Here is a 12,735-nt window from a genome sequence, read left to right on the forward strand (position 1 = left end):
TGGGCTCTGCAGTGGTCCGCTCCGGTTGGGTGCAGATTTGGGTTCCCAGCCCAAGGCTGCCCGTTCTCTGCCGCTTACTGTGGCCCTGACAGGCTGGGGTTACTGCAGCAGGTAGTCCTGTTCTGCAGGAGCCTGCGGCTACCCCTCAGCAGTACTTGGGGCTGGTTCTGGAGGAGCTATGCAGGGTTGTGGCAGCACTGCCTGAAAGTATGAGACCAGATTCTAATCCTTATGGTTTTCCACGGGAATTGGTGATATGTGCAGCTGTTGTTGGATTTGCTGTTCTCTTTTTGTGTGTGTGGGGATAAGTTTTAGATTGGTTAAGAGTTGGCTTTATGTGGGAAGAGAGAAAAAGCTTGCTGCAACCGTTTCTGGACTAATTGAAGAAAAATGTAACTACTTGAAAATTTTAGCCTTGTTCAAAAAGAGTATGAAGCCTATGAAGTAGAGTTGTTTTTAAAGGATGCCAGCTTTGAGAAGGAAGCAACAGAAGCACAAAGTTTGGAGGCAACCTGTAAAAAGCTGAACATGTCCAATTCTGAACTTGAGACAAAATATTCTGTCTAGAAAAAGAATTTTAAAAAAAGAGAAATCTAAACATTCTGAACAAGATGAATTGATGGCGGATATTTCAAAAAGGATACAGTCTAAAGAAGATGAGTCAAAATCCCTCAAATCACAAGTAGGTGAAGACAAAATGACCTTCAAGATATTTCAAATGAATGAAGAACGACTGAAGATAGCAATAAAAGATGCTTTGAATGAAAATTCTCAACTTCAGGAAAGCCAGAAACAGCTTTTGCAAGAAGCTAAAGTATGGAAAGAACAAATGAGTGAACTTAATAAACAGAAAATAGCGTTTGAAGACTCCAAAGTACACGGAGAACAAGTTCTAAATGATAAAGAAAATAACATCAAGACTGACTGAACACTTGCTGAAGATGAAAGATTGGGCTGCTATGCTTGGAGAAGACAATGGATGATGGTAACTTGGAATTAGAAATGAACAGTGAATTGGAAAATGGTGCTTAGATAATCCTCCAAAAGGAGCTTTGAAGAAACTGATTCATGCTGCTAATTTAAATGCGTCTTTAAAAACCTTAGAAGGAGAAAGAAATCAAATTTATATTCAGTTATCTGAAGTTGATAAAACAAAGGAAGAGCTTAGAGAGGATATTAAAAAATCTTCAGAATGAACAAGCATCTTTGCAGTCAGAAAACACATTTTGAAAGTGAGAACAGAAGCTTCAACAGAAACTTAAAGTAACGACTGAATTATATCAAGAAAATGAAATTAAACTCTACAGGAAATTAACAGTAGAGAAAAATTCCTGGTTAGAAAAAGAAGAGAAACTTTCTAAAGCAGACAAAAGATCAACTATGCCACTAAAGAGCTGCAGACCTATAGAAAGTTAGCCAAAGATCTTGAAGAATTGGAGAAAACTATTCATTTTTATCAAGGGAAGATTATTTCCCATGAGAAAAAAAGCACATGATAATTGGTTGGTAGCTTAGACTGCTGAAAGAAACCTCAATGATTTAAAAAAAAGAAAATGTTCACAACAGACAACAATTAAAACAGAGTTTAAATTTGAACTTTTAGAAAAAGATCCTTAGGCACTTGATGTTCCAAATACAGCATTTGGCAGAGAGCATTCTCCATACAGTCCCTCACCATTGGGTCGGCCTTCATCTGAAACGAGAGCTTTTCTCTCTCCTCTAACTTTGTTGGAGGGTTCACTCAGACTCTTATCCTACTTTTGCTTCCAGTGTGAGGAGGAAGAGGCTCAAGAGGCCCAGGGGCCCTCTGGATCATCACATTACCAATGAAAGAGGAGAATCAAGCTGTGATAAGTTAACTGATCCTCATAGGGTTCCTTCTGACACTGGGTCCCTGTCACCTCCGTGGGAACAGGACCATAGGATGATGTTTCCTCCAACAGGACAATTACATCCTGATTCAGCAATTCCTCCACAGACAGATTTTATTCTAATTCTGGTAGACTGTCTGGACCAGCAGAACTCAGAAGTTTTAATATGCCTTCTTTGGATAAAATGGATGAGTCAATGCCTTCAGAAATGGAATCCAGTAGAAATGATACCAAAGATGATCTTGGTAATTTAAATGTGCCGGATTCATCTCTCCCTGATGAAAATGAAGCAACTCGTCCTGGCTTTGTTCTTCCACCTCTTGCTCCAATCAGAGATCCATTGTTTCCAGTGGATACAAGGGGCCCATTCATGAGAAGAGGGCCTCCTTTCCCCCCACCTCCTCCAGGAACCATGTTTGGAGCTTCTTGAGATTATTTTCCACCAAGGGATTTCCCAGGTCCACCACATGTTCCATTTGCAATGAGAAATGTCTATCCACTGAGGGGTCTTCCCCCTTACCTTCCCTCAATACCTGGATTTTTTCCTCACACGCCCATATTCTGAAGATAGAAGTGAGTTTCCTTCAGAGTTGATTCCACCTTCAAATGAGCCTGCTACTGAACATCCAGAACCACAGCAAGAAACCTGACAATATTTTTGCTCTCTTCAAAAGTAATTTTGAAGTATCTCATTTTCAGTTTAAAGTAACTACCACTGTTACATAAGTGATTACATTTTTGCTCAGACTGAAGCTTAATGGAATTAATTCTCAGGACAGTATTGTGTAAACAAAGGTGATTTAAATATCAATCTTATGAGTAAATTATTTCCTTTTTCTTTTATTCTAGATAGCGTAACTATTTTAATTTGATTAATCCACTATTATATAAACAATAGTGGGAGTTTCATATATGTAACCTTGCAGGTAGGGAGGCTCTAAATTCTAAAAGCTATGTCTTTATGCCAAGAACTGTATCTACTGTGGTTGTAGATAAATGTGAAAGTAACTTTATACTTAATTAAATTAAATTAATTCTAGTTGATTTAAAGACTTATTTGGCATTGATAATAATAAAATCAGCTAGTTTTTCTATTTAAAAAAAGTTGGGGCTGGGCGCGGTGGCTCACGCCTATAATCCCAGCACTTTGGGAGGCCAAGGCGGGTAGATCACCTGAGGTCGGGAGTTCAAGACCAGCCTGACCAACACGCTGAAACCCCGTCTCTACTAAAAAAATACAAAAATATTAGCCAGGTGTGGTGGTGTATGCCTGTAATCCCAGCTACTCAGGAGGCTGAGGCAGGAGAATTGCTTGAATCCAGGAGGCAGAGGTTGTGGTGAGCCAAGATTGCACCACTGCACTCCAGACTGGGCAACAAGAGTGAAACCATAGCTCAAAAAAAAAAAGTTGGACAACATTACAGGGTTGGCAAAGATGTGGCAGAATGGTAGCTCCCACATTGCTGGTGGGAGTAGAAACTGAAAAACTCACTATGAAAAGTAATTTGACAATATCTACTGAACTTAATTAAGGATGGACATACTTTCTGACCCACAGTCCTGCTTCTGAGCATAGTCCCCATGTGTTCAAGATGTGTACAAGAATGTTATACTCAGCATTGTTTGTAATAGCATAAGCCTGGAAATCACCTAAATGCCCCCCCAAAAGGGAACAAATAAATAATAAATTTGTGGCATGTACATAAAGCAGGATGGTACATCTATCAGTAAAAATGAACAATGTAGAACTACATCTATCAGAGTGCATAATTTTCAAAAACATAAACATGAAGAAAGAAAGAAAGTGGCCAGATATGTACACTATGATACATTTTGTATAAGTCTTAAAATCATGGAAAATACTATATATTGCTTATGGATGTTTACATATATAATAAAAGAATAGAGGTACAGGGAAATAATAACCATATTCAGAACTTTGTTACTTCTGGAAGGGAGTAGACAGAGGATTTCAAATATATCTATAATGTTTAATTGGTTAAGCTGGGTTGTAAGTACATGATGTTAAATATTTGTGATTTTTTTATATACCTGAGAAATTTCATAATATTAAAATATATTAATTCAATTTCTGGACCCAGCCCTACTGAGCAAGGAGTTTGGGAATCTGCAGTTCTCATGTATGATAACATTTGTTCCAAACAACTAAAATAGAGCAAGAGAAATCTTCAAATAAATGGGCAACAAATCAGGTTCATAAGGGTATAATTTAAAACATTATGTTTGCCTTGTTAGCTATAAAATAATGTTAAAATTATCTAGTAACAAAAAGAATAAGAAAAACCATTCTGTGCTCAATTTTGCAGCACAAATAAAACATGAACATTTAATACAGTATTTGTAATAACTACAATTTCATATTCTTTAGAGTTATTTAGCAATAATACCTTTCAGGGATAGAAATACAGCTTAAATAATCTTCCTTTTCTGAGCAAAGAAAAAATAATAATTCTAAATGTATCACAGCTAAAGAAGAAGAAAAAAACCAACTTTTAAAAGAAAAAAATCACCATATAGCCACTAATACTTTTTCCCACTTAAAAATGTACTGTTGGCCAGGCACGATGGCTCACGCCTGTAATCCCAGCACTTTGGGAGGCCAAGGCTGGCAGATCACGAGGTCAGGAGTTTGAGACCAGCCTGACCAACATGGTGAAACCCTGTCTCTACCAAAAATACAAAAATAGCCGGGCATGGTGGCACACGCCTGTAATCCCAGTACTCAGGAGGCTGAGGCAGGAGAATCGCTTGAACCCAGGGGGCGGAGGTTGCAGTAAGCTGAGATTTCGCCATTGCACTCCAGCTTGGGTGAAAGACAGACTCTGTATCAAAAAAAACCCAACCAAACAAATAACAACAAAAAGAAACCTGTACTGTTAACTCCTCCAACTAACTTAATTTGGACATTATCTACTTCGGAAGCTAAGGAAAATGGCAGGAAAAAAAAAAATCATACCTTCCTCATATTTTCTGCATCCATGGCAACTATTTCCAGTTGGTCTCTCTCCTGCGTGACTTCTGTCAATTTCTGCAACAATGCCTCTTTCTCATCCCGTAGCTTCCTGCATTCATTCTGGGCCTGAGTTGCCTGGCCTTTAATGGTCCCCAGGTATTCTTGCAAGCCACTGATGACACCTTCTAACTCCTTCTTCAGGGCTTCATTTGCTGCTATCTGGCCTAAGCAAGATGCAAAAAGGGTAACAATATATTTTTTTAAAGTACTGCATTGCCCCCTCAGCACTTTGTTACTACCCAAGAGTGAAATTCTAAGCTTTCAATTCTTTCCCATCATTTTTCTTTTTCAAAACATAATGTTAAATTTTCTTCCTATTATAGATAGTACAGAAGTATTAAGCAGGTATAAAATAAAATAGTATATTTTGTGGGCAATATTTGTAAAATGCCTCATTCATGCTGTGAAGAGTTTGATTTCCAAATAAAATAAAATAAAAAAATACGTAGCAAAACTGCGAGTTCTTGCTGCTAAATACATAGAACAAAACCACTCAGTATACAAGATGAATCCAAGACTGTCAACATAAACATGTAACCTGAAGACTTAAAACACACACACATTTCCATATGCAGTACTGGATACACACTATGTGCCAGGAACTTTATGAACACTATCTTTTTTTTTTTTTTCAGACAGGGTTTCACTCTGTCACCCAGGCTGGAGTGCAATGGCACAATCACAGCTCACTGTAGCCTCAACTTCCCTGAGCTCAGGTGATCCTCCCACCTCAGCCTCCCAAGCAGCTGGGACCACAGGCATGTGTGCCACCAGGGCTGGCTTATTTATTTATTTCTTTATTTGTAGAGACAGTGTTTCGCCATGTTGCCCGCACTGGACTCGAACTCCTGGGCTCAAGTGATATGCCTGCCTCAGCCTCCCAAAGTGCTGGGATTACGGGTGTGAGCCACCACTCCTGGACTATGAATATATCTCATGTAATTCTCCCAACAACTAATGATTGAGATAATAACAACTTGTCCAAGGTGACACAGTTGACAGTAGCAAAACAGGGAGTGAGACCTTTTTACACTGAGCCCAGGCTCTCACCACTATGGCCTATTGTCTTCCTTTTCCACTGTTATGGAAACGTCACAGTTTAAACCTTCATTGCAAAAGTAGATCCTAAAACTCTTTCTTCGTATAATCAGACACTGAATTCCCTGATGCCAATGGGTGCTTTGCTCCTGAATGGATTTTATGCCATAGACAATCACATGCCAGAGCTTATCATGATCATGTATTGACTTCTGGCCTACTGACTGGAATGACCTGACTTACTAGACGTCAACGCAACAAAACAAAAACAAAACTTTAAAAGTGTATTAAATACTTTTGGGTATCCTGTAAATATTTCCCTATCAAACATTAGCACTAACAGGTAAACTGTATTAAGCTAATATCTGGATTAATGCTTATCTTTATCATCTTTCTTTTATTAGTAAAAAACTGACTTACCTTAAATCATATGTAAATTCTCACCTTCAGTAAGTTGTTCTTCAAGGTCCTTAATCTCTTCAGTTTCCTTAGCAATTCTAGAAAGTATCTCATCCAAACGACTTTCAAGTTGTTTGTACTGCTTGTTCATAATGTCAAGCTGTTGTTCTTTACCCCTCTTTTGAGCCTTCATATGGGACTGAATTAAAAAAAAAAAAATCAACAAAACCCCAAATTCCTTAAACTCCTTTAAAAATAATAATCCTTAACATTTTTAAAGAAAGAATAGAAAATAAATAAAATAATTTGCGTCTATTTTGTGTCAGGCCCTATATTGTTTTCACCTGGGTAGTTTTCATTTAAACTTCAGGATAACTTGATGTAGAAATCATTTCCACTTTACAGGTGAGAAAACTGAGGATCAGAGATGTTAAGTGATTTTTCCAAGGGCATAGCTAGGTAGGTAATGTAGCCATGTTCAGTGTTACTTGCATTGCATGAGATTGTGCCGCTTTTTCTTTCTTTTTTTTTTTTGAAATGGAGTCTCACTCCATCACCCAGGCTGGAGTGCAGCGGCACGATCTGAACTCACTGCAACCTTCATCTCCCAGGTTCCAGTGATTCTCCTGCCTCAGTCTCCCGAGTAGCTGGGACTACAGGTACACACCATCACACCTGGGTTTTTGTTTCTTTGTTTTTTGCTTTGTTTTGTTTTTTTTAGTAGAGATGGGGGTTTCACCATGTTGGCCAGGCTGGTCTCAAACTCCTGATCTCAGGCGATCCGACAGCCTTGGCCTCCCAAAGTGTTGGGATTACAGGCGTGAGCCCCCATACTGGCCTGAAATGTGTCTTTTAAAAAAGGTTTCCAAAGTTAGTTGGTTATAGCATATATCTATAGAAAAAAACTTAAAAACTATATCCCAAAATGTTAACAAGAATTATACCTGGGTAGAAGGATTACACGGGGAATTTTTTCCTTTTGTAATGAGTATTTTTATATTTAAAAAAACTTTTTTAGTAGATAATGCCTTTTTAATTAAAAAACATTAAATGTATTTTTTAAAAGTTTTCTTAGAAGAAAATAGAGGCATGAAATAGATAAAATACTTGAAATTGAAATTTACTTTGAATCTTTTATACAAACATTTTGCTTTTCAATAAACTGAGAGCTGAGAGGGACCTCAAAGGCCACTTAGCCCGGTGAATCTCAAAATGGAGGGCCCTACCCAGGCATACCTCTCTACCACTACACTTGTCCATGGTGGAAAACAGAGCTTTCACACACCCACACACCCTCTGGTACCCTGAAGTCATGGCATTAGGGAACTACTGTTAACTGAAGAGTGGATTGTATTTCTCAGGTATGCTAGGGAAAGCAAATCAAGAGGCAACCATCTAGTCTAACCCTTCCTTTTAAATATGAGAAAACTGAATTTCATTTCCATCAAATGACTTTCCCATTTCCTGAGGCAACCGTTCATATGGAGACAAAACAATTCCCCAGAGAACCTCTGCCCTCCCCCTCACTCCTTCATGACTCTTAAGTTTGCACCCACAGGATCAGAGGAACACAACAATAAATGAAGAGAAAGTTATCAAAAGAGGGAACTGTATCAGTTAGAAAAACGAACACCAATGATTTCAAGTCTAAGACCCATGTGATTATAAAAGAACATTTCTCAATTTTACGTATTTGCTTACCCCAAATACAAGAAAGAAAAGTCTCTTCATTCCTGATGAACAAAAGACTGTGGCAGCTTAACTGGAAGGTTTTAAATTTACTACTGGTAAAACTTTATGCGATTTTGTAAACTCTTTTCCCTATGCTCCCAAAATACCCATTTGAAATCTTTCTGAAAAGTTACATGTAACAGCTTACATTCTAAGTAAATTTCAAATTGTTATGGCTCAAGAAGTAATTTCTTAGAAGACTGCACTCATATCTGTATCAATAAAGCTTTAAAATTCACCATTAAAAATTCCACCGAAACCTTTATACACAGGACAAAAATTTGGTTCAATATGCTGATGGTGTATATTAAACACATGAGAACAAAAGTAGATTCTGCAATTTACACCACCGTGGAGCTCACAAAAGAGTTATTGTAAAAACAGGAACTTCCATCTCTGACTCCTCCTCCTTTTAAGTCCTTTGTACAGAGAGAGAAAAAAATGATCATACCTTAAAATTCATCCTGTTAAAACTGAGCCGTTGATAACAGAGAAATTGTGGGCGGAACGCTTTCTAATGCTGTCTTCAAACTCCTGTGCACTTCCCTCTCTGACAGCCACATTTTTGCAAGCGCCTCGGAGCCTCTGTAACTTTGCAGAGCCTCAAACCACATTCTTGACCAAGAGTGAGCGGCGGCCCCGCCCATCCAATCACCAGCAGCCTCTGCGGGCAGGCCCCACCCTCCGAGAGTTAAATCATAACACAGGAAGCTCCCGGGGGCCAATCACGCCCAAACTTTGCAACAGATCACTACAACAGCTCATTCCCTCTAGCGAACAGTTATCTTTTGCTTCCAATAGGGCATTTCCCAATAGAGAAAAGTAATACAAATCTTTATTATGTTTGCTCCTGTGATAATCTGTGCTTCTATGAGTAATTTTATAACTAAAATAGTCTGTGATTTTTAAATGGCACCCTTTCCTTTTGAAACCTAGTTAAATGCTTATATTCGCTGAAAACTTGCCTAGGTTTGGTTCTGATCTAATTTTAAAATAATCTCTTTAAACCTTTAATCCCTTTGTGAGGAGAGAGTCACTGTAGTATCATAAGTGAGGGCTCCACCTCTTTCTAAAATGATGATTTGGGGGCAAATCACTAAATCTTTCTATATCACATTTTCATCCTCTGCAGATTGAAAGAAAAATGGATGGATGTGATAAAATAAAGTTCCTTGCCAAAACATGGACAATTCCCAGCACAATGTATGACATATCGTGGGCACTTAATATGTTTGTTTTCTATCATATCTCATCAAAGTTAAGCTTTTACTTTTAAATTATATTGGCTATTCAGAAAGATACTTCATCTGATTACACAAAAATTAATTAAATAAAAGTCTACCTATATCTATAGAAAAATATGCAGGCATCTCACTCTTTATAATTTCTCTTCTGCTTAAAGACTCACATTTTGTAGCCTAAAATGGGATGCCTAATACTAGCCAATATGAAACTTTGTGAATCAGAAGATGTTCCCTTTGGATGAACTTAAAAGAGATCTCCTCTGATGCTGGGACTAAGGCAGCAAACTTAATAACTATTAGTAGTTTTAATAAAATTAAAAAAGAAATTCAAATCTGGTTTGTTTCATCCCCACTGCACAGGTTGATTTCAAAACTTGGATGCGGTTCCCATGTCTTATTTACCTCCTTTCTATATATAATTATCTACAGAAATCCAGTGATAAACTCTCTGTCTGCCAGAAATATCACAGTCATTTAATGAAAGCAAACACATACTCCAGCTACTAATTAGACTCATGGATCACAGAACTGGAAGGGGAAGCAAAGGAGTTTTGGGTAGGATCTGGTCTATAAGCTGCTTCCTTCCTCCCTTCCATGATGCAAACATTCATAATGCAAACATTCATAAATACAGGGCTGGTCCCTGGGGATACAGATACCAGTAGGATACAGTTCATGTCGTCAGGTGCCTTACATGGGTGGCAGATTGAACAAATATATGTGATAAAGTAAGCTATTGTTGACCACATTACACATCACTTAAAATACCCAAACAATCAAGACTACTTTTGGTTTCAATGTTAATACTTTGGTTTCAATTTTTAGGTTTTTGTTAGAAAAGACATTATATCTGTGATGATAAGGTTATCCTTTATTGAAATTAGCTGGCCCACAAAAAATATATACGATATTGTACTAAATGTTTAAAGGAATAGTTAAATAACTTGTCAAGTACATAAAGCAATTATAGCACAATATTCTTGCTATGTTAAATGTTATGATTTCCATTAATCCAGAGATCTTAAAGTTCTTTTTTTAAAAACAAAAACAAAACCATTATTCAAGGTATGCCAGGAAAATGTGTAGGAGATATTTTTTGCTTGTATTTTAGGAGTATTAGCTAAAATATAAGCAAGTAGTACAACTTCTTAGAGTAGAGACAGAGACAGAAGTCTGACCGTATCCAGCCACCTGACCACATCTAGCTTGGTTCCAGAGAAACATTCCAGAGAAATGTTTCCTTTTTAAAGGACAAAACAAGACAACATGAAAAAAATACATAGCTTCAGGGGAATATTTGTGTAAAAGATTAAATAGAATATGTAGAAAAAGGACTCTGAACCCCCTTCAGCTCTTTCTGCTCTTAAGAAAGATGAAAAAAAGGCAAGGAGAGAGAAAGGCAAGGAGGAGATCTCTCTTGCTCTGCAGTACAATGAAATTCAACCACTTAAAAAAAGTAAGTATACCAGCCAGGCACAGTGACTCAAGAGTATAATCCCAGCACTTTGGGAGGCTGAGGTGGGCAGATTACCTGAGGTCGGGTGTTTGAGACCAGCCTGATCAACATGGAAAAACCCCGTCTCTACTAAAAATACAAAAATTAGCCAGGCATAGTGGTGAGCGCCTGTCGCTTGAACCCAGGAGACGGAGGTTGCGGTAAGCCGAGATCGCACCATTGCACTCCAGCCTGGGTAATAAGAGCGAGACTGTCTCAAAAAATAATAATAATAAATAAGTATACCGTTCGGCCATCATTTACAGAAAGCTACCTTCTTCAAGCCCTAGGTTCTTTTGTTTTAGACATACACATACATTCCATATATATGTGTGTGTGTATACATATATAATATACATACATATACACACACATACATTATATATACACACATATGTACAGTTTTCCTTTGGTATCCATCGGGGTTTGGTCCCAGGATTCCCTGCAGACACCAAGATTCACTGATGCTCAAGTCCCTTATATAAAATGGCGTAATATTTGTATTTAACATATGCATATTCTCTTATATGTTAAAATCATCTCTAGATTACTTATAATACCTACAACAGTATAAATGCTATGTGAATAGCTGTTATACTGTCTTGTTTAGTGGAATAATAACGAGTGGAAAAAATCTGTACATATTTAGTATGGACGCAACCATCCTTTTTTCCCCTAATATATGTGATCTGCAGTTGGTTAAACCCACAGATGCAGAATCCATGGATATGTAGCCTGACTGTATTTATATATCACTTAAATTTGTACATCAAACTAAAAGAGACTTTCAGAAAGGACTCTGGACTCTGATGCTAACAATAATGAGACATGTAATATGTAGACAGACAAGTCAAAACTTCTTAATTTACTCACATGTTTTGGGTCTTTGGAATCCAGTCTACCTATGGCTATTTGCAGGTCTTTGATCTCCTTCTGCTTTTCAGCAATTTCCTGCTTTTGTTTTTCCATCTGCAGTTCTAGATCCAGAGCTTCATGGCGTAATTGATTCACAAGTTGTAGTCTACCACTCAACTGCTTGTACAGAAGGTCTTTCCCTGCTTCTGAAATCTAATCTCCCCAAACCCCAATATATAATTAACAGAGAAGAACAACATTGATTTATTAAGACAACATCTATAATTTTAAGAAGTATTCTATGTTCTATCAGTTTTTTAAAAATAAAAGTAAAATATGGGAGTTTTCTAAGCACTCCATTGCATATTTTACACTTTTATGATTATATGTAGAAAATCTTACTTTATAAAAGTTTATGAAAACCAATAGGCACAAATCAAGTTGTCATTCTATAATAGTATAGGCAACTTGTAAATTATTAATAATAAACATAATACTAATAATAGCACTTACCATGGACCATGCACTGTTCTAAACTCTGTATCTTTTTATTTAATTCTCAAAACATATAAAGTAAAAAGTATAATTATCCAATCTTATAGATAAGGAAACTAAATTATGGAAAATTTGAATATCTTACCCAAGGTCATACTAGGAGTTTGTGGAAGCAAGACTTTATGTGACTCTAGACAATTTCACTGACTATTACACTACAGTTTACCAATTAGCTTTAGTATAAAGACAGTCAACCAATATATTAAGTACTGACATAGAAGCAATAACTTAATACTCTCTTATTTCTAACAGTTTTTAACATAGAGATTTAAACAAATGTAAAAATTTCTCCAGAGTCTGTATAGAAGTGTAAAAAAGATGAAGATAAAAGACTGAAAGGAAATAAAATAAGGATATTATGTAATTCCCTATAACTGCAATACCTTTATGATCAGGAAAAAATTTTAGAATTCCATGTTCACTGGAAAATCATCTCACATTACAGAATTTCAAAATATAGCAAACTCTCATTAAATTGAGATTTTTATTTAACTGAATCAGAACCCGGCTGAA

At 37.0% G+C, this 12,735-nt stretch overlaps 1 protein-coding gene and 1 pseudogene across 6 annotated transcripts in view; one reads left to right on the forward strand and one right to left on the reverse strand.

The window, feature by feature from the left end:
• Nucleotides 1-12,735, reverse strand: part of CNTRL (centriolin) — a 98,024-nt gene that overhangs the window by 47,683 nt on the left and 37,606 nt on the right. For 5 of the 6 annotated variants that reach the window (XM_012458225.3, XM_012458226.3, XM_064378428.1 and 2 more), the window contains 3 exons: nucleotides 11,686-11,880; nucleotides 6,388-6,541; nucleotides 4,849-5,069 (listed from right to left, as the gene is read on the reverse strand). In XM_012458225.3, coding sequence (XP_012313648.2) covers nucleotides 4,849-5,069; nucleotides 6,388-6,541; nucleotides 11,686-11,880 — 570 coding nt within the window. Of the gene's footprint in view, nucleotides 1-4,848; nucleotides 5,070-6,387; nucleotides 6,542-8,524; nucleotides 8,707-11,685; nucleotides 11,881-12,735 lie in introns of those variants that run through there. The other variant, XM_012458228.3, reaches the window with a different exon arrangement.
• Nucleotides 195-2,521, forward strand: LOC105721247 (melanoma inhibitory activity protein 2-like; annotated as a pseudogene).

The sequence above is a fragment of the Aotus nancymaae genome, unplaced genomic scaffold (assembly GCF_030222135.1).
Source record: "Aotus nancymaae isolate 86718 unplaced genomic scaffold, 86718_ANA_hifiasm-v0.15.2.pri h1tg000003l, whole genome shotgun sequence".
Lineage (NCBI taxonomy): Eukaryota > Metazoa > Chordata > Mammalia > Primates > Aotidae > Aotus > Aotus nancymaae.